Below are 20,234 nucleotides of genomic sequence, written 5' to 3'. Positions count from 1 at the left end.
CTTTCTCGCATATAATAATTTAGTTTTTCAGGCCGGTCAACTGGACTGAGGAGGAAATAACTTGTCGACGTACTGGTTTTCAGTATTAATCTATTTATTTAAAAAAAGACGGTCTAGTGGCCAGACGACCAAGTATCTTGTCGGTCAACTGGTGGCCCCCCATCTATATAGGTTTGAATTTTTCAGCATACTAATATTTTATTAACTACGAATCCCGTGCGGCTTAATGTGCCTCACAGTAAGAATCACAGAATTGGTGTGAGGATTCAAATATTGATTCTAGTAAGATTCTATTTGAAAACTTGTTGGAAATTGATTTTAAAAATCTCTAATATGCGCTGTAAAGGTTCACCTACATTTATGCTCTCTGTTTTGTTAGCTTACTGATAATTAGCAGTATTGGGGAAGCTACTTTTAAAATGTAGCTAGCTACAACTACTGCTACATTTCCAAAAAAGTAACTTAGCTACAGCTACAGCTACAGTTCCAAAAAAGTAGCTAGCTACAACTACAGCTACAATGAAATGTAGCTACAGCTACAATTTTAGCTACTTTTCCAAAGACGTTACTTTTTATTCCACGCACATTAGGTAAATCTAAAATTAATTGAAACTACATTTTTATTGAACAAACATAAAAAAAATGTCAGTACTGTATCTACCATTACTAGGAAAACAAATTATTCCTAGATTGTATTTAATTTGTTGGCATTATAAACCTAAAATTACAACAACAGAACCAAATAGTTGGGTGTCCCATCATATTTAGTACTTACTAGCTGTGTACCCGTTCTACGCACGGGGATCTTATAATATTCAGTTGAAACCTTCTTATATAAAGAACAGCAGTTGGTTTGCATATTTTAAGATATGCTGGCCAAACTATTATACATAGCTTCATTTTATGTTGTTTTTTGTTGTTCCGGATCGGTATGACAATCAATAAAAGGTTAAATTACCTCTGTGTCTGCCGGTCGATCCTATAACGGTAGGCTTACTTTTATTTTTACTATCTGATCTCGTTTGCATGGCTCAATCACGTCCTGGTTGAAGTTCGTTCGCTACGCTCACTCACCTGTATGTTGGAGCTCGTTCGCTGCGCTCACTTTCCTTCAGGTTAGCTCGTTCGCTACGCTCACTTGCCTTCAGGTTAGCTCGTTCGCTACGCTCACTCGCCTCCAGGTTGCAAATTAGCTGTTGTCATAAATGTAAAAGAAATAATAGTGCTAGTGCTGCACCCTGTTGGTAATCCTTGTAACTTTAATGCTATTGAACATCACAGAACAGAACCAACTTGTTTAATTGAAACAGCTGTTAAGATTCAATAATTTCATTTCTCATAAGGTTAACATGGGCTTCCAGAAATTCCACGTCAAAAATCGACAAAAACATGATTTTCAAGGGTTTACTGTTAAATATCTAACTGTCTCATATTCGATGAAATACGTCTAAAACCATCTCATATATGTATAGTATTTGGAAAATAAGTTTCAGGCGGGACAGTGCTATAGTTATTGAGGAGTAGTTGTAATAAAGTGCGTATTTTAGCGTTACCAAGAGAATGACAGATAGACAGACAGACAGACAGACAGACAGACAGACAGAAATTGAGATAAGGTTTGATTCGGTTTCTCTGACCTATGAAATGTAAAAATAACCAAAAAGTTCATTATTCTAAGCAATGTACAGACAAAACTCTAATTTTATTTATATAGATTTTTAAATATTGCATTATTTTTAAGCATCTTAGTTGGGTGTCCCATCATATTTAGTACTTATTTTTAAATATTGCATTATTTTTAAGCATTTTATATGTAAATTTCATTAAGTTCAAAGGACATACAACAAAACTATATTTTTAAACCCATTTTAGCGAATTTCCCTATAGGGAAGTAGCTATTACCGTAGGTGGCACGGTAAGACCTAGACCCGGGACCGATTTACTTTTTCATTTTGATGTCCCCAGAGGCCAAAAACACCATTCGTTCAAATTTTTATATATGTATATATATATATATAGACTTATATATATATATATATACGTCCGTGAACGCGATAACTTGAGTAATTTTTGTCCGATTTTGATGAAATTTGGTTTAAAGGTGTAAAGCGGGATAAACTTGAATGAGTTCGCGAACCAGCACGATCGGACCATGGGAACGGGGCTTTACGGGGGGTTTTGTGGGGTAAAAATTGGTTTTTCTCACTTTTGACCCCCAAAACACAAAATTTCCCGATTTCTCTTTAGACCTTTTTAAAGAGCTTAAAAAAACAAATAATTTAGTATATAAAAGTATTTTTGTTCGATTATTAGTAACGGAGAAAATTAAAAAAATTGTAAATTTAAAATTCCCATGTTATTCTTATGGAGAATACTGTCAAATGTTGTAGTTTGCTTGTTTATGGATATATTTTGATTAAACTTGGCAAATTTATTTATTTTGTACTAAGCTATCAATATTTTACTCAAAAACATACTTTATTAGTTTCCTTGTAGCAGCAAACCTAGGTACTCGTTAAACCTAATGTTATTAAAATATATTTAACTGAAAATCAATTCAGACAAATGGAAATTCGCTTAGTCGGCAGGTTTGCTGCGGCGGGGGTATTATTTCTTTAATATAGATTCATTTATAGATGTCTTATATCAACAATTAAGACCAATAAAACTGTAAAACGATTATTTAAAAATACATTTTTGTGTTACATAGCCTAGCCTACTGAAATTGGAGTTTATTGCCTTTCTTTACTTTTAATGTTAAAAATGACATTGCTATAACTTTTTAACCATAGTGATAAGTTACTTGTTCTATGAATAACACTTTTCAATGTCAAGAAATCGTCCTTTATTGTCATTATGCATAGGGCAAATTGTGCTTCAACCTAATTGGTACAGAAAACAGTATTCAGCAACTTATCCTGAAATCGGCTTTTGATTTAAACATGTTGAAATTTGTAAAGTAAAAATAACATGTAGGCCTACTTAGCTATGTAACAAGTTGGCTAGGAATAGTCGTATACAAAGAGCTCCTATAGCAGGAGTAAACTATGCTAATTTTTCAATCTAAGTTTCATGTCATATGGAGATTTTTTCGTTACAATTATCATGTAGGTCTAGGCATATCTTAATTCTCATCAGGTAATTTCCTCTTTGTTAATTTAGTAAACCTTTGAAAAATCTTCGTAATCTGACCAAGGAAGGGCTTGTGATGATGAACCACAATCAACAGCTGAAGCTAGACCAGCTTTCTCATTATTTTAAGGTTTAGTGTTGGTTTCCATTAAAACCCAAGTTGAAACACTATCGATATAATAAAGAAACTAAATTGATTACTAATTTCCCTGTCAATCACTTGCAAGCATTCAATAGCTTCTCTTGTCACCGGTAACGTTTAAAAGTCGTCTGCAACTAGCGATTTTATTTTATCTGACAGTAATCATAGAATAGTAAATTAAGGAAATGAGAGCCAAAAATGTGGATAACACTCATTTAATGGCCTCTATGTCCACACAACGTTGTAATAGGGAATGAAACGGCTGCAACCAGCTATATGAAGCCAAGAAAGTAGGCCTAATTTTTTTTAAATCTCAGTTTGAAAGAGGTTGTTTCACGTAAGGTTGAGGTTATGATAAAAATCACTATCTCAAACAATGTTAATGTAGCAAGAAAAGTAGTTAAAATTCCGCTACAACTACTTTAAAAATGTAGCTAGCTACAGCTAAAGCTACAAAATCTTAAAAGTAGCGTAGCTACAGCTAACGCTACAAAAAAAGTAGCGCGCTACTGTGTCGCTACTTGTAGCGCGCTACTTCCCAACACTGATAATTAGGCAATATAAATTACAACAAAATAACATTGATACTACTTTTCCAAATAAATAACCTTAACCTTAAGAGTCTTCATCAGTGGTAGCGATATTGAATTTTAGTCCCATGAGAGCAATGTTTAATTTGACAGAACATACCATCATTTGAAGCAGCATGCCGGTGTTATTTATAAAGATATAGTTTTGAAAACTTATAATTAGGTTTATAACATAGAGTAGTGGGGAATGAGGTAATGATATTTGAAATTTTTTTTTTTGTCTTTCATTATTTTGTCTTTCATAAATTATTTAATTAAAGGCTTAATTGATAATCATTAACTTATTAAGCGGAGGAAAAATGACAAAACTAAAATCCTCACTCAATAGAGGACCACTAAACCTGAATTTGAACACGTCAATCATTACTTTATCACAACAGGTTTTTTATAAATTCGGTTAAGAAGTTAACATTGCTCTTATGGGACTAAAATCCAATATGGCTACCACTGATGACTCTTAAATCGAAAAATGTCACCTGTAAACACTTGCATAATATACACTTATTTTAGAGAATTTCCCATATAGGGAATAAGCTATTACTGTAGGTCTCATGGTAGGACATTTACTTTTTCTTTTTGATGTTCATCGAAGGCCAAAAATACCATCCATTGAAATATATAGGTTATATATATATATATATATTTATATTTATATGTGTCCGTTAGCACAATAAATTGTATAAAAATGGTTAGATTTTGATGATATTTGGTACAAACCCATAAACCTACTAGACGAGTTTGAGAACCAGGATAATCAGACTATGGAAACAGGGATTTTAGGGTAAATACTGGTTTTCCTTGTTTTTGACCCTCAAAAGAAAAAAAATGCAAGTTCTCTCCCTTTTGTAAAGCTAAAAAAAATCTGCAATGTAATAAATAGGGTATATTGTAGGATATTGTACACCATATGGATACTGAGAAAATATAACAAATACCTCCACCGCAGCAAACCTTAGGTTATTCTTATGGAAAACCTTAAATTTGGTAAACATTTTGCTAAAAAACACACATTTGTAAAATTCTTGTAGTAGCAAACCTAAGTATTTACTACACATAATGGTATTTAAGTTGGGAATAAATCTGACACGTTTTAAGAAATATTTTTGTGAAATTCTGATCAGGCAAATGGAAATGTTCTTAGTCTTTAAGTTTTCTGAGGCGGAGGGTGTCATCAAATTATAACAGGGTACTGTATTCCCAAGTTATGATAACTTTATCATGTTTCTTCTTTTGCAGCCAGGATTTACTCAACGTTTGTCGTGAACTAAATCTTGAAGACTCTTTAGAAGAGTTGATGAAAGAACTCGGAGCTGATGAAAGTGGTAGAATATCCTACAAAGAATTCTTGAGACGCCGCTTAGCATTGCGTCCTGAGATTGAAGCTCTTCGCACGACACCACATCATTCTAGAGGAACACCTGATTACCTGCCTACAAGCAGCGACAACAGTCTTGGTGAGAATGCTGCTCCGGTGGAAGTCGCTATGATTTTTTATGAAGAAAATCACAAAAGTTGCAATAATTTTTAAACAATAATTTTAACAACAATAGGGGGGTTGACTCTCTGGTTTATAGTTAAAAGGACAATAACAATTACAAAACTAAATTTGAATAGAAATCGGTCAAGCAATTTTTTTTATCAATTTTCCATTATTTCATGCCTTTTTATCGGAAAATCACACAATTTGCAATAGCTTTTGTGCACTTTTTTGGGTTCAGGGGGACCTAAAATGGATATATCCTCCCAAAAGACCTCACATTTCTTACAGTTTCCATTGTCAGAGATTTTTTGATAACTAGACTGTTACTTTCATTCGTTGTTTGCAATGTAAGTTTAGAATTATTTTTTTTAATGCAGTTATTTTATTTTCCAGGGATATAATAATAGTATTTAGCTTTTTCCCTTTTTCTTCTTGGGTTTTAAACAATTATTTACTTCATCGTAATTTTCTTTCAATTCATCCTCCAATTCCAATTCATGATGAGATTTAGCAATTTTTTTTTCATGCAATGCTTGTTTCAATTCTTCATTTTCAACATTTTCACACAGAATCACACTCCCTATTTCAGTGGCCAAATTAAGAGAATCGTCGTTTGCATGATTATTTAGGCAAGTAGGACACTGCCACAGGGGTTGTTCTTTTAATGGAAAATTTATTATCTCATGTTAGGTTTACACATTTTAAGTGATTCAATTTTTTACAGAGTCCATTGCATTAAAAGCAACAGAGTTTAAATTTTTTCCCCACTCACCACAAGGATGTTTACTATTTTTATTCATCTTACACCTATTAGTCAAAATACAAAATTTACCCTTTGAGTGCTAGGCCAATAATTTGTATTTTGTAAGACTTTTGTTTGCCTTTTGATTCCATTACCTGTTGTTTAATTTTAACTGTATTGTTTTCACTATTTTATTAATCAGGCTAATTTGGAATAATAAGATAATAACAAATATTATTACAAGAAAAGTCACTAAGTACACTAAATAAAACTGTGTTTTTGTTGTAAATTTACGAGTTTTCTTATAAATTGTAATGTTCTGATAACATTACCTATTTGAAACCAAAATCTCATTAAATCGAAAGGCATCTTGTTTACAATTTAATATAGAATTTAACCTCGATGAAGTTAAGTAAGAATATTATAATAGAGTCTTCTTAGGTAAAAAACCTGTTTGTCAGTAAAGCCTCAGTAACACCATTTATGATCACTATTGTGGTTCAGTCCATCTAAATAGTCTGTGAATAACTTTTGCTGCTACCTAGTAACATATTAAACAACTAAGTTTTAGCGCCATCTGTTAGAAATTGTTGACGTCAACTTAAATGCAAGTTTTTACTCCATATTCTCCAAGCACAGATAGCCGAGAAGGCTAGGGTGTCTGTCACTTGGCCAGTGGCATTCGTTTGTTCGGGTTCAATTCCCGTCCTGGCAAATAATTGGTAACCTGTGTGTTTGTAGCAATATACTACAACCACTGGGGCATAGTGAGGTGTTCATAATCCTTGGTTTAGACATACACTTCGAATCATCGGATTAGGCGAATCTTTTTAGCTAAGTGGTTGTTAGTGTATCCTATGAAAATGCAGGTCACCAATGGCCGTTTTGCTACTTTTTGTTAAAATAACCTTCCTCTCTATATCCCTTAGAGATTTTAGTAAACAACGATATGTCGTTGCGTAGCACTCAAAGGGTTAAATGACTTGCTTTCTGAATAAATATATAAAACATAAATAAAGTTTGATTTACATGTTAGTACATCATGTACAATAACAGGCTATATTGTAAATGATTAAATCTAAGACTTAAAACTAATAGATAAAACTATTAAATCAGTTTTTACTAAAAAAAAAAACTGAATCTTCCAGAAATATTTGAGACAGGACAAAAATTGAGCTGGATGGCGGTAGGTTTATTCATACCTAACTCCAGCAGTCCTCCAAATACTCTGCCAATGAAAACAAAAAGATTTAGTCTTGATCCAATTTTTTTCACTTTTTTTCAGAAAGTCTACTTTTATGTTTTTAATTTCATGAATCATTTGTGATATTTTGCGAATCTTTAATAATTTACTTTTCTCTATTGTTTAGGTGAAGTGGTAGAATAATATGGCTATGGTAGATGTGTAATACTATAGTATACTGTAAATTTAACCCTAGCAGTGGCCAACCGTCGCCTGGTGACGGTATGACGTTGATGCTTAGAATGGCCAATGTCGTCTGGTGACGGTATGGGCCAAAATTTTTTTAACGGTAAAAAAAACACTTACAATCAACTCAGATGAGAATAATATATATACCATTCGAAAGATCACATTCTGAACTTTCATTTGATTACATAAACAAACCCTGTGGCAGGTATATAACAATGTCACGACGATTAGAAATCAAATGAAATTTTGGCGCGGTACGACTTTTGCAGCCGACACTTGGGAACTGGCAAAACACGTCTTGTTTGGCATTACCCTGCTCGGGTAATTTTCGTCTTGGGATGTTGCGGGTGGTACCACTGGATAGCCATTGATTTTATCTTCATTGTGGTAGTGATATTTATAACTAAATATTGATTGCACAATCGGTACGATTTTATGAAAACAGCTGTTTTTGAAATTTCTAACAAATGGCCAACAGTCGTCTGGTGACAGTATGGAAAATACGAATTATATACAGTGAAAGTTATTATTACTAGTCATATAGTATATCATTTTGAAGAGGAAGAAATTTAGATTCAGAGAGTGGCAGCCCTGCACTCAGGGTTATTTCTGTATGCTCGCATGTAGACGACAAGTGAGTCATTACTGCTACAGTCTGTCAGCTGTCTTGTATTGCCATTGTTTGTTTGTGTTGTTGCCGGTAATAGTTTTATCCGCGATTTATTACTAAATATGTTATTAGTTCGTAGTGTTAGTGTTAGTGAAGTGTTGTGTGTATAACAGTAATCTTCATGCATAAATATTACTGAATTGTGTGAAATAGTGTTCATAAAAGGTTGTATTTTGTTAGCATCATGTCCTAAAATGACGATTCTGACATTCAGAGATTGTTGTACCCATATAATGATATACCAGTACCCAAGGTGTTATACATTTTTATAAAGGTAAATGAATACACTACAACATGTTTATAATGGTTTGGGGGTAAAAAATTTTGTAAAAAAGTTAAGTATAGCCTATACTAAATAGGCCTACTACTGTATTTTGTTAGCATCATGTTAAAAAATGACGATTCTGACATTCAGAGGTGCTATATATGCTATACAGGGTGTCCCGTAACTCTCTGGACACTTGTATATAGCGTTATTCCTTAGGTCAAGACAAACACATTTCACCATAGGAACATGGGTCTGTGGTGTCTAGTTTACCGACTGTCGGTATTTATGTGTTTTTTACAAAAAAGCTAATAACTCCTAAACGGTTTGAGATACAGCTTTGATATTTTGCAAAAATGTTAATCTTATTAAGACCTATTATCGTTAGAAATTATACTAAAAAACCATTAACCGTTTCAAAATGGCGGCCATTTAAAATATTTGATGCCAAATTTCACAAAAACCGTTAACTTAACAAAAAAATTGCAAGAGACAAAAAAGTTTGTAAATTTTATGTAGTTTTCAATGATACCTTATTTGTTAAGATTGGATAAATAATAACAGAGAAATGTCTTCTTTTCTGAACGCATGACCACTTTTCTCCATTTAAACAATGCTAATACTCCTTTTACGTTGTTTAGCATTGTTTAAATGGAGAAAAGTGGTCATGCGTTCAGAAAAGAAGACATTTCTCTGTTATTATTTATCCAATCTTAACAAATAAGGTATCATTGAAAACTACATAAAATTTACAAACTTTTTTGTCTCTTGCAATTTTTTTGTTAAGTTAACGGTTTTCGTGAAATTTGGCATCAAATATTTTAAATGGCCGCCATTTTGAAACGGTTAATGATTTTTTAGTATAATTTCTAACGATAATAGGTCTTAATAAGATTAACATTTTTGCAAAATATCAAAGCTGTATCTCAAACCGTTTAGGAGTTATTAGCTTTTTTGTAAAAAACACATAAATACCGACAGTCGGTAAACTAGACACCACAGACCCATGTTCCTATGGTGAAATGTGTTTGTCTTGACCTAAGGAATAACGCTATATACAAGTGTCCAGAGAGTTACGGGACACCCTGTATAATGATTTACCCAAGGTGTTATACATTTTTATAAAGGTAAATGAATACACTACAACATGTTTATATTGGTTTGGGTGTAAAAAATTTGGTAAAAAAATTATATAGGCTACTAAATACTGTACACTCCATTTTCTCGAAATGCGCAAAAAATTCAAAACGTTCTCAAATTGATACATAATCATAGGTGAAAATAACTTTTTACCATCATACTTATGACTTTTTTGGATTCCTTACTTCATTAGCTTTACAAATATGTAGGCTACATATCATCAGCCTACATAATGTTTCACAACACAAGCAAACACTGTAGGCTATAGTTTACACTTATTTGCGGTTTTGCGGTTATTGTATTATTATGTCCCTATTACATACCTACAAAAAAAAAAAAATTTCTAACATGTTATACATTTTTATGTAGGTAATTGAATACACTACAAGATTATTATGTTGGTTTGAAGTAAACAAATTTGGTACAAAAGTTGTATACTAAGTACTGTGAATTTTTTTCTCGAGAAATCGCTAAAATATAAAAACATTATTTTATATACGTATATTTTTATAGGTAAAAAATTATTTTTACCATAAACTTTATGACTTTTTTTTATTCCTTACTTCATTAGCTTTACAAACATGTATATATCATTATTAGTATACACATATATTATAGAACTTTTTACAACATAAACTAACACTGTACGGTTTTCAATTTTTTCGGTTCTCCGTTTGTCATTATATTTCGCCCCAAAAACTTATAAAAAAAAATATTTTCCTAACATGTTATATATTTCTATGTAGGGAATTAGATTGTCTACAAAATGTATATAATGAATTTCCCATAAAAAAATCCGTAGAAAAAAAATGCAGAGGCCGCTTTTGAAATTTCAAAAAAAAAATTCAATTTTTTTTATTTTTTTCACTTTACCGATAAAATACACTGTCTAAATCATTATGATATTACTATTTCTAGATTCTCCTGTTCTTTCCGAACAAAATGAATATGAGGTTGGCTAGGTTTACTTGTACGGTTGAATTTTTACGAATTTTCAAAAAATGGTCTGCAAAATCGCCAAAATGGGTTGGCCATTCCCCACTTCTAACATTGGCCACTGCTAGGGTTAAAGAAGCAAATTTTATCAAATCGTGTCCTCCCCGATTGCAAATGCAAAGCTTGAGTATAACAGCAATAAGCATTTTATAATTATATGCCAATCCCGTACAAAGGACGGGTACTCTGCTAGTAGGAAGTATATTGGACATTTACACACAGGAAGTATTTAAAACACAAGATAAAGCAAACAAATTTAATGATTAGAATAAAACTTGACAAAAACAATAAAACTTGACAAAAACAATAAAACTTGAAAAAACAATAAAACTTGTCAACTTACATCTCTACAACACATTCTTTGTCTTCTTACTGTAAAAAATAGTTTGCAATAGGTATTCAACAGCTTTTCACTTTAGATTTTAGAAAAAATGTAAATTAATGCAATAGGATAGTTAAAAGTACTGAGATTTTGCTTGCAGAAAAACAATAAAAAGGCTCTAGTTTTTTACCTTAGCAAACGGCCGTTATCCGCCGCTGCCGAAATGTCATATCATTACGGCCCATGTCGAACTATAAGGAGTGTCAAACTATCAAAGTGTCAAATTATCAAGGTTCTACGGTTCTTAGGTTTGCTGCTACAGGGAAATGAACAATGTGTTTTTAGTGAAATTTAAATATTTTAGTATGAAATAAATAATTTTGTTAAATTTAATCAAACTATATCGATAAACAGGCAAACTAAGTAGGCTTATACGTTTTAATTAAGCTTCATTGTAATTGGATTATTTTTCTGGGGTTATTACGCTTTAGGACGTGATAGGACAAAATTAGGACAAAAAGGTTATGTAGTATATAAATTTTAAATAACTTCTTGATCAGCATTGTACGTGTTATTAAATTTATGGAAAGTAAATAAAAGAGACGTCTTATAACACCTTAAACATATATTTACGCTTATACTGTTACTCACAAGACGGTAAATATACAAAAATGATGGTAATTAATGATCGATTTCGATTCGACTGTGTTTGTTCGATGGGACAGTCCAATCGAAATCGATCACTACTTACCATCTTTTTTGTATATTTACAAAAACAACAATGATGTGAGTAACAGTATAAGCGTAAATATATGTTTCAAGTGTTATAAGACGTCTCTTTTATTTACTTTCCATATAAATAAAAAAAAAAAATTGTATTTTTTTTTGTGACAACATCAAAACAAAAGAGTTAAGCGGTCCTGACTTAAATGAGTATGCATCACATAATTATAGTTTTGGGATTGAGTGTGTAATTTAGAGTACTTTGAATGAAAATTATTGAAATTGTGAAGATCTAGTGTCTGTACTTTTGGCAAACTACTAAACCACGTTTAGATGCCAAGTACCATTTAGGGTACCAGTGACCACAGAAGTAAGTAACTAAGTAAGTTGTATTAAATAGGTTAAGTTAACTTGTTCACAAAATACTCCAAAAGATTATCACTTGTGACTCGCAAGATTAAGCCTGTTGAATCTCAAACAATTAATTTACTGTTAAAAACGATTGTTTGGTAACCAGATTAACTTTTTCATTCAGTGTTTCATAATGAAATTGAGATTTTGAAATGTTTTCCAACAATTATTTATTTTACGGTAGGAGGAGCATCAGGAGGCAAATGTGGGGAGAGTTGGGAGTTTGACAGTGGAGCTCGAGACCTTAGTCCAGAGCCGAACACCCTGCAGAGACTGGTGGAAGCTGCTGGCTGTTCCCTTACTGCTACTAACACTGCTAGTCTGCTGCAGCTGGCAAACAAGGTTAGTCAATCAATAAGGTCAAAAACCAGCTTCCTATCGGGAACTAGCTGTTACCACAGATGGCACAGTTAGACCTAGACCCAGGAGTGATTTGCTTTTTAATTTTGAATAAATAAAATAACTTATTGCTTTTATTTGAAGCGAACTTACTGATAAGATGATGCATCAGCATGAAAGTTATTATATGAAAGATCTATATAGGTAAACATTAATTATATAGTCAAAATAAGAGAATATTTATTACACAAGAAAGAGATTTATTTGCATGTGGCAATCTGGCTGTTTGGCGGATGTTACGACATAACCATTCATGTTGGAAACGAGCATTGAACCTAAAATTTAATCAGAGGATACAGCTTACCGCGAATCACAGGTCCAAGAAGCCAGCTTTAATACTTAACATTTAAATGGCTTTGATGAATGGTAACATTAATTAAATGTTAAATTAAAAATGTGTCTAAGGAATGTCGGCCTTAGTCACTAACAAGATTACAAGATCGCGCCACTCATCCTACACTCAACTCCATTCATACTTGGCTTAAAATACCTACTTTGTATGATCGCCATTTAATAAGAAAGTACCTTTAATTGACTCTGAACTTAAATTGGACATTCAAAATTATTCGGCCTGAAATAAATAAATTAAGGAATTTAAAGTAACTTATGATTTAACCACCATACCTCACTGGGGCCTTACCCAATGCGTACCAATTTAAATGCCAGTACTTCTTTAAAAACCTTAAACCATGGCTAAAGTAATGCTAAGCAGGAAGTTAATGTTTCCAATTTAACTCAACTCATCTACTAATTACTTCACAAATAAATCTCAAGTTTACATTTAAACATGGGTTTAAGGGACGTGGATTATGATCACCAATAAAACTCAGTATTAAATTTAGTACCTTTAACAAATCATAAACTTGTTGTATCTTAATTTGTATTCTTCACAAAGGCATGATGACTAGGCTATTACTCGTAATCGAGATATATCGTAATGATTTTCTTAGTTAACAAAAATGTCATCATCTTCTCCTGCGATGGCGATAAAATCCTGAATGTTCCAATCGAAAACATTATCAATGTCTTGATCGTGGAAAAATCCTGAATATATCCTGCGGCTGTGTGGTCATCATCATCGTCTCCCGCGGTCACTGAAACTTTATCATCGTCATACACGATCTCGGCAAAATCCTGAATATCTCCCCCGTCGTGTGGTGATTATCATCGCGATCGTGGCAAAATCTTGAATATTTCAGGCAGTTGTGTGGTCATCATCATCGTCTCTAGCAGCACAGAAAACATACTACTATAACCCAGAATGCCAACCGCATGGTAAAAAGCATTAAGTGTTTTGAGAGAGCTTTGCCTGTCAATTCATAGGCAGCGCCACCAGCGTTGCTATGCTGAGTGCACGGTAACGCTGGTGGCGCTGCCTAGGAATTGACAGGCAAAGCTCTCTCAAAACGCTTAATGCTTTTTAAAATGCGGTTGGCATTCTGGGTTATAGTAGTATGTTTTCTGTGCTAGCAGTCATAAAATCTTTATCATTGTGATCTGCGATCGCAGGATCATCCTGAATATCTCTGACAGTTGTGTGGTCATCATCAACGTCTCCAGCGGTCATGGAAACGTTATCATCATCATCCGAGATCCTGGCAAAATCTTGAATATTTTTTGCAGTTGGTTGGTCATCATCGTCGTTTCCCACGATCACGGAAATGTTATCATCGTCTTCCGAGATCGCGAAAAAATCATGAATGTTTCCCGTGGTTGTGTGGTCAACATCGTCGTCTCCCACAGTCTTTGAAATGTTATCATTGTAATCTGCAGTTGGAGAAAAATCCTGGATATCATTTGAGTTGATTTAAAACTAAATTGATAATTTAATTTATAGTGTCTCCTTGATCTTTCTTTGAGGCTTTGTAAATTTCTTATTCCTCTACATCATCCATAGAGTGGCATTTCTTGACAGGGTGTCTACCAACCGGGAATCCCGGGAAAACCAGGAATTGTAACTTAATTTTGGGCTGGCCATAAAATGTACGGGAATTGTCCTTAAATGCCAGATTATGGCCGTAAATGTATAATGGCTCTGGAGTTTCCCCATGTTAACCTTATGAATATTTAAATGGAATTAAAGAATCTTAACAGCTGTTTCAACTAAACAATTTGATTCTGTGATAATCAATATCATTAAAAAGTTAATATGTTTTCCAACAGAGTGCAGCACTATTAATTGTTTAAATTTATGACATCAGGTAATTTGTACCAAGCAGAAACAAAAAGTTGTGATACATGGAATGGATGGATTTTTTACAGTTATGTTTAATTGTTTATGTAGCCAGTTAATACTAATAGTAAATTAATAAAAGTCCATCTACATACAGCAGATCTAGGGAACATATAATTGTTCTCTTTACCGTTCTCAAGCTGCTTGCCATTATTTTCAAGGAACCAAAATTGTCTCTTCTGCATCTTGACCCCTTTGCAAGGCATGGGTATAGCGGCTAATATATATATATATATATACATATATATATACATATACATATATATATATGTGTGTGTCCGTGAAACAAGATAAAATACCCCCGTCGAAGCAAACCTGCATACTAAGAGAATTTCCATTCACCCGGCTTGATTTCTACTAAAATATTCCCTATAAATTTTCAGATTTATTTCCTATTTAAATAACATTAATTTTAGTGAGTAGTTAGGTTTGCTGCTACGGGAAAGATGTTGAGGTGTGTTTTTTTCAATTGAAATATTGATAGCTTAGTATGAAATAAGCCAAATTGCCAAATTTGAGTGAAATATATCCATAAACAAGCAAACTAGAACAGTTTATTTATTCTCCATAAGAATAACATGGGAATTTTAAATTTACAATTTCTTAAATTTTCTCCGTAGTCAATGAACATTCAAAAAAACTTCAATATACTAAATTATTAGTTTTTTTAAGCTCTTCAAAATGGTCTAGAGAGAAATTTAGAAATTTAAAGTTTTTAGGGTCAAAAATGAGAAAAACCCATTTTTACCCCATAAAACCCCCCATAAACCCCTGATCCCATGGGCCAATTATGCTGGTTCGCGAACTCGTTTGAATAAATGTAGGTTTACACGTTTGTACCAAATTTTATCAAAATCGGATCAATTTTGCTCGAGTTATCGCGCTAACGGACACATATATAAATATATATATATATATGAATTTGAACGGATGGTGTTTTTGGCCTCTGGGGACCTCAAAACGAAAAAGTAAATCGGTCCCGGGTCTAGGTCTTACCATGAGACCTACGGTAATAGCTTATTCCCTATATGGGAAATTCGCTAATAATTCAAATTCATATAACATTAGGTTTAACGATTACCTAGGTTTGCTGCCTACAGGGAGGGTAATAAATTGTGTTTTTTAGTAAAATAATAATAGCTTAGTATAACATGAATAGATTTGCCAAATGTAATTAAAATATCTATTATACTTATTTAATACGCAAGCAGGATTTTTGTGACAATTACTCCTCCGAAACTACTGAACCGATTGACATGTTTTTGGTCTCATCGGAAAGAGCGTAACGTGAAGTTGTGCAGGAAACTATCTTTTTAGGGAAATAATTAGAGAGTTAGGCCCTGGGGCCCTTTAAAGTTTCGTATTTCTCCATAAGATTAACATGGGAAACAAAAATTGTTTTGAATCTCCAGCTGTTGTCAAAAATTAAAAGTGAGAATAAGAACACATGTTGTAAACCGTCAATAAGTTTGCTAATTTAACCAGCGAGCACATTGTTTGCTGAATTTAACAGTTTGCTACAAACATTTACTGTCTTGGTTGAAATGAAATGTTTACTATTTGAATTTCGGTTGGCGTAAATATTACAATGGAAAAAAGTGAGAGAGCCTGGATAAATTGATATCTTAAAAAGAAAACTGAATTAACACTGTGCTGCATTTCTTATTAATAATTGAAAGAGTCCATTTGCAAACTATGGAAACACAGGAAAGTCATAGAACACCACCAAGGAGAAGAAATAGATGTTTTTTTAGAATTTATAATGTTATTATGGGTAACCTAATGCGGCTATGAGTAAGGCTATTTGTAGAAAACACTTAAAAACAAGATCAGCTTTTAAAAAAATGATAAGATATTTACAAGAAATTGTGATTATATCGATCTGTTATGTACCTACATCATGAGTATTTCCAAAATCTTTGAGTTGAATCTTTTAAAGTCATCAGAAATTATGACTGTTATTCGTTTTAAAATAACGCCTTTAATACTTAGCAATTGCTCGAATTCGAGCAACAGGGACACTAGTACCCATAAACAAGCAAACTACAACAGTTTACTTATTCTCCATGATAAGAATAACATGGGAATTTTTAATTTACAAATTTCTCCGTAGCCAATAACCTTACAAAAACACTTCAATATACTAAATTATTTGTTTTTTTAAGCTCTTCAAAAAGGTCTAGAGAAAATTTGGAAAATTTTATGTTTTGGGGGTCAAAAATGAGAAAAACCAATTTTAACCCCATAAAACCCCGTTCCCATGGTACGATCATGCTGGTTCGCAAACTCGTTCGAATAAACGTAGGTTTACACGTTTGTACTAAATAAATTTCATCAAAATCAGATCATTTTTGCTCGAGTTATCGTGCTGAAGGACACACACACACACACACACACACACACACACACACATATATATATATATATATATATATATATATATATATATATATATATTAAAAATGAAATAAATAATTAAACATTTAGTACCCTTTTTTTAAGTTATTAATTTATTGAATAAACTTACATGTTTCGGCTCTTAGGCCATGATCACAGTTATGAACAAATAGTAAATAAATAGAAATGTAAATAATAAATAAGTAAATTATCATATGATTTTGGAATTTTGTCTAGTATATAGTTGGCTTAAGTGTTGTTTTCTTTTGATTTATTATATAAGATTTTTTCATATATTATGTTTTCTTTTTGAATTTGCATTGTATTAAGTATGTTTTCAGGATCTTTTTTATGGTTTCTATATATGTGGAATTCTTCTTTAATGAATAATTTGGCTTTGTTTGGTTCAAATTCAATTATTGATAAATTATTTTCTATATTTTGATATTTATGATTAGTTTTTATTAGGTGTTCTGCGTAGTTTGGTTTCATACTTGTTGAATTTTTAGATTTAAATGCCTGTATATGTTCTTGGAATCTACATATGAAGCTTCTACTAGTTTGGCCAATATAATACTTGTTACAGTCTGTACAGGAAATTTTGTAAATACCGCTTTTGTTAAATTTTGATGATTCTTCAGTTATTTGTTGATGTTTGGACACTTTTGAATTTATAATCTTAAAGACGTTGTTTTTTGTTCTATATGTTGCTTTGTAATTTGTTTTAGATAAGGTTTTCCTAATTGCTTTATTTAATTTAGAGTTATGAGGGAGACATATGTATTCTTTTTTCAATTTCTCTTCTTTTTTCTTTTGTTTCTTAATTTTGTTTTTTATCATATTATCAATAAGATTTTCTTTATATCCATTTTCGGCTGCAATATATTTTATTATCTTCTTTTCTTTTTCAAAATTTGTTTTGTTTAGGGGCAATGTTATTAGTCTGTAAATCATGGAGTGAAATGCTGCCATTTTTTGCTGCCAAGGATGGTTTGATGATTTAGGTATTATTAATTTAGAGGTGGTTGTTTTTCTAAAAATATCAAATGAGTGTTTTTTGTAAATTTTTGAGATTGTTAAGTCCAGATAATTGATTTTTTCTTTTTGAGCATCTTTGGTAAACTTGATATTCTTAGATATAGAATTTATGTATGTTAGAAGTGTGTCACTCTCAGTTTCGGATCCTTCGAATAAGCAAATAACATCGTCAACGTACCTGAACCAATATATTATCTTATTTTTCATGGGGTTTGAACTGTTTATAATTTTGTTTGTTTCTAAATAATTCATATATAAATCTGCTAATAAGCCAGAAAGATGGCTACCCATTGCAAGACCATCATTTTGTTTGTAATATTTGTTATTGTATTCAAAATAATTTTGTTCCAAAGTAACTTTTGTGAGATTGATGATGTCTTTTATTTCATTTTGTTTTAGAGATTTTTTTCTTAGTAACTCGTCTTGTAATATATCAATGGTTTCTTTGATTGGGATATTTTAATACATGTTTACAATATCAAAGGAAATAAATGTTGAATTTTGTGGAATTTGTATGTTTTATTTACTATTTGTTCATAACTGTGATCATGGCCTAAGAGCCGAAACATGTAAATTTATTCAATAAACTAATAACTTAAAAAAAGGGTACTAAATGTTTAATTATTTATTTCATTTATTAATAATAATAGTAGCCCTCAATAGTGAACGATATATTTATTCAATACATATATATATATATAAATATATATATATATAAATATATATATATATATATATAAATTTGAACGGATGGTGTTTTTGGCTTCTAGGGACATCAAAATAAAAAAGTAAATTGGTCCCGGGTCCAACTATTACCATGAGACCTACGGTAATAGCTTATTCCCTATAGGGGAAATTCGCTAAAACAATAATTTCAATGAACGAAAACAAAAATCACAAAATCTAAAAATGTTAACTTGCAGGCGAAAGGAGGAATTTCTCTAAAAACCAGTCAGGAACAATAATGTTTTATCTGTGTATAGTCAACACTTCATGAGGAACCACCCACAGTTGTTATAACATTTTACATCTGCAATGATCACTGCTATATTTTAAAAATGCATAGCTATTTTGGCGAGGAGTTTTTTTTTACTGTATTACAGTAGGCATACAGTTATACAACCACTCCCTCAATGAAAATTGATAAGATAATCATACAACTTGTTTAGTGTGCTGTACTTTCAAGTATTACTCAACTTAGTTTTAGCGAATTTCCCTATAGGGAAGTAGATATTACCCTATGTCTCATGGTAAGACCTAAGCCCGGGACCAATTTACTTTTTAATTTTGATGTCCCCAGAGACCAAAAACACCATTCACATTTTTATAAAATGGGGAAAAACATTTATCATTAATGCTCGAATTCCGTAACAAAAATCATTTAATTATTTCTAATGTTTATTTTCCACCAAATTCTCCATTGCATGTTTATTTAAATTATTACAAACAAATTTACAGCTATAACTGAAGTAATGAATATATTGTGTTGTTAGGTGATTACAATCTTTAAATTAGTGGAAATAGTTTTTAAATTTTGCATTGGGAAATAAAGTGGGTATGCAAACATCTATTTTTTTTTTTAATTTTAAAACTTTATACAAAAAATTATGTTAAAAATAATAAACGGTATCAGCATTCTGACACATACTTTCTCCCATAAGTTTGTCAACAACCTTTATCATGTGTAAGAGGTGAGAGTAAATATACGGAAATGGGATTTGTAAGATTTTCTTCAGAATTTAAAGGACTATAACATACTAAATTTTTATCAAAATCGTTCGAGCCAATATTGGAAAAATATGATTTTCCGTTATTTTATGGGGTTTTTATGGGGAAATAACGTAATTTACAATAACTTTTAAACCGTAATTTTTACAGAGATAAGATTTGTACCATTCTAATCGTAATAACTATGATAGTGGTTTAAATACCTTATTCTTGCAATCCGATTGTTGTCTTCACAACTAGTTTCAACCTGCTAGGAGGTCATCATCAGGTGAGTACAAGGATGAAATTACTTCATATGAAAGTCGTCAGTAACAGTTTTTTTACATTCACACGAACACACGACGAATAAACACATAATCTAATCGTAATGGTTATTTACACAATTTTCAAAAGG

The 20,234-nt window shown here is 31.9% G+C and overlaps 1 protein-coding gene across 1 annotated transcript in view; it reads left to right on the top strand.

Moving 5' to 3' along the window:
• Positions 1-20,234, top strand: part of LOC128982942 (colorectal mutant cancer protein-like) — a 217,105-nt gene that overhangs the window by 13,120 nt on the left and 183,751 nt on the right. The window contains exons 3-4 of the mRNA XM_054402042.1: positions 5,101-5,318; positions 12,230-12,387. Coding sequence (XP_054258017.1) covers positions 5,101-5,318; positions 12,230-12,387 — 376 coding nt within the window. The remainder of the gene's footprint in view (positions 1-5,100; positions 5,319-12,229; positions 12,388-20,234) is intronic.

The sequence above is a fragment of the Macrosteles quadrilineatus genome, unplaced genomic scaffold (genome assembly GCF_028750875.1).
Source record: "Macrosteles quadrilineatus isolate MER2022 unplaced genomic scaffold, UCM_ALF_1.0 Scaffold_1__1_contigs__length_201487025, whole genome shotgun sequence".
Taxonomy (NCBI): Eukaryota; Metazoa; Arthropoda; class Insecta; order Hemiptera; family Cicadellidae; genus Macrosteles; species Macrosteles quadrilineatus.
This window is presented reverse-complemented; position numbering and strand designations above follow the sequence as displayed.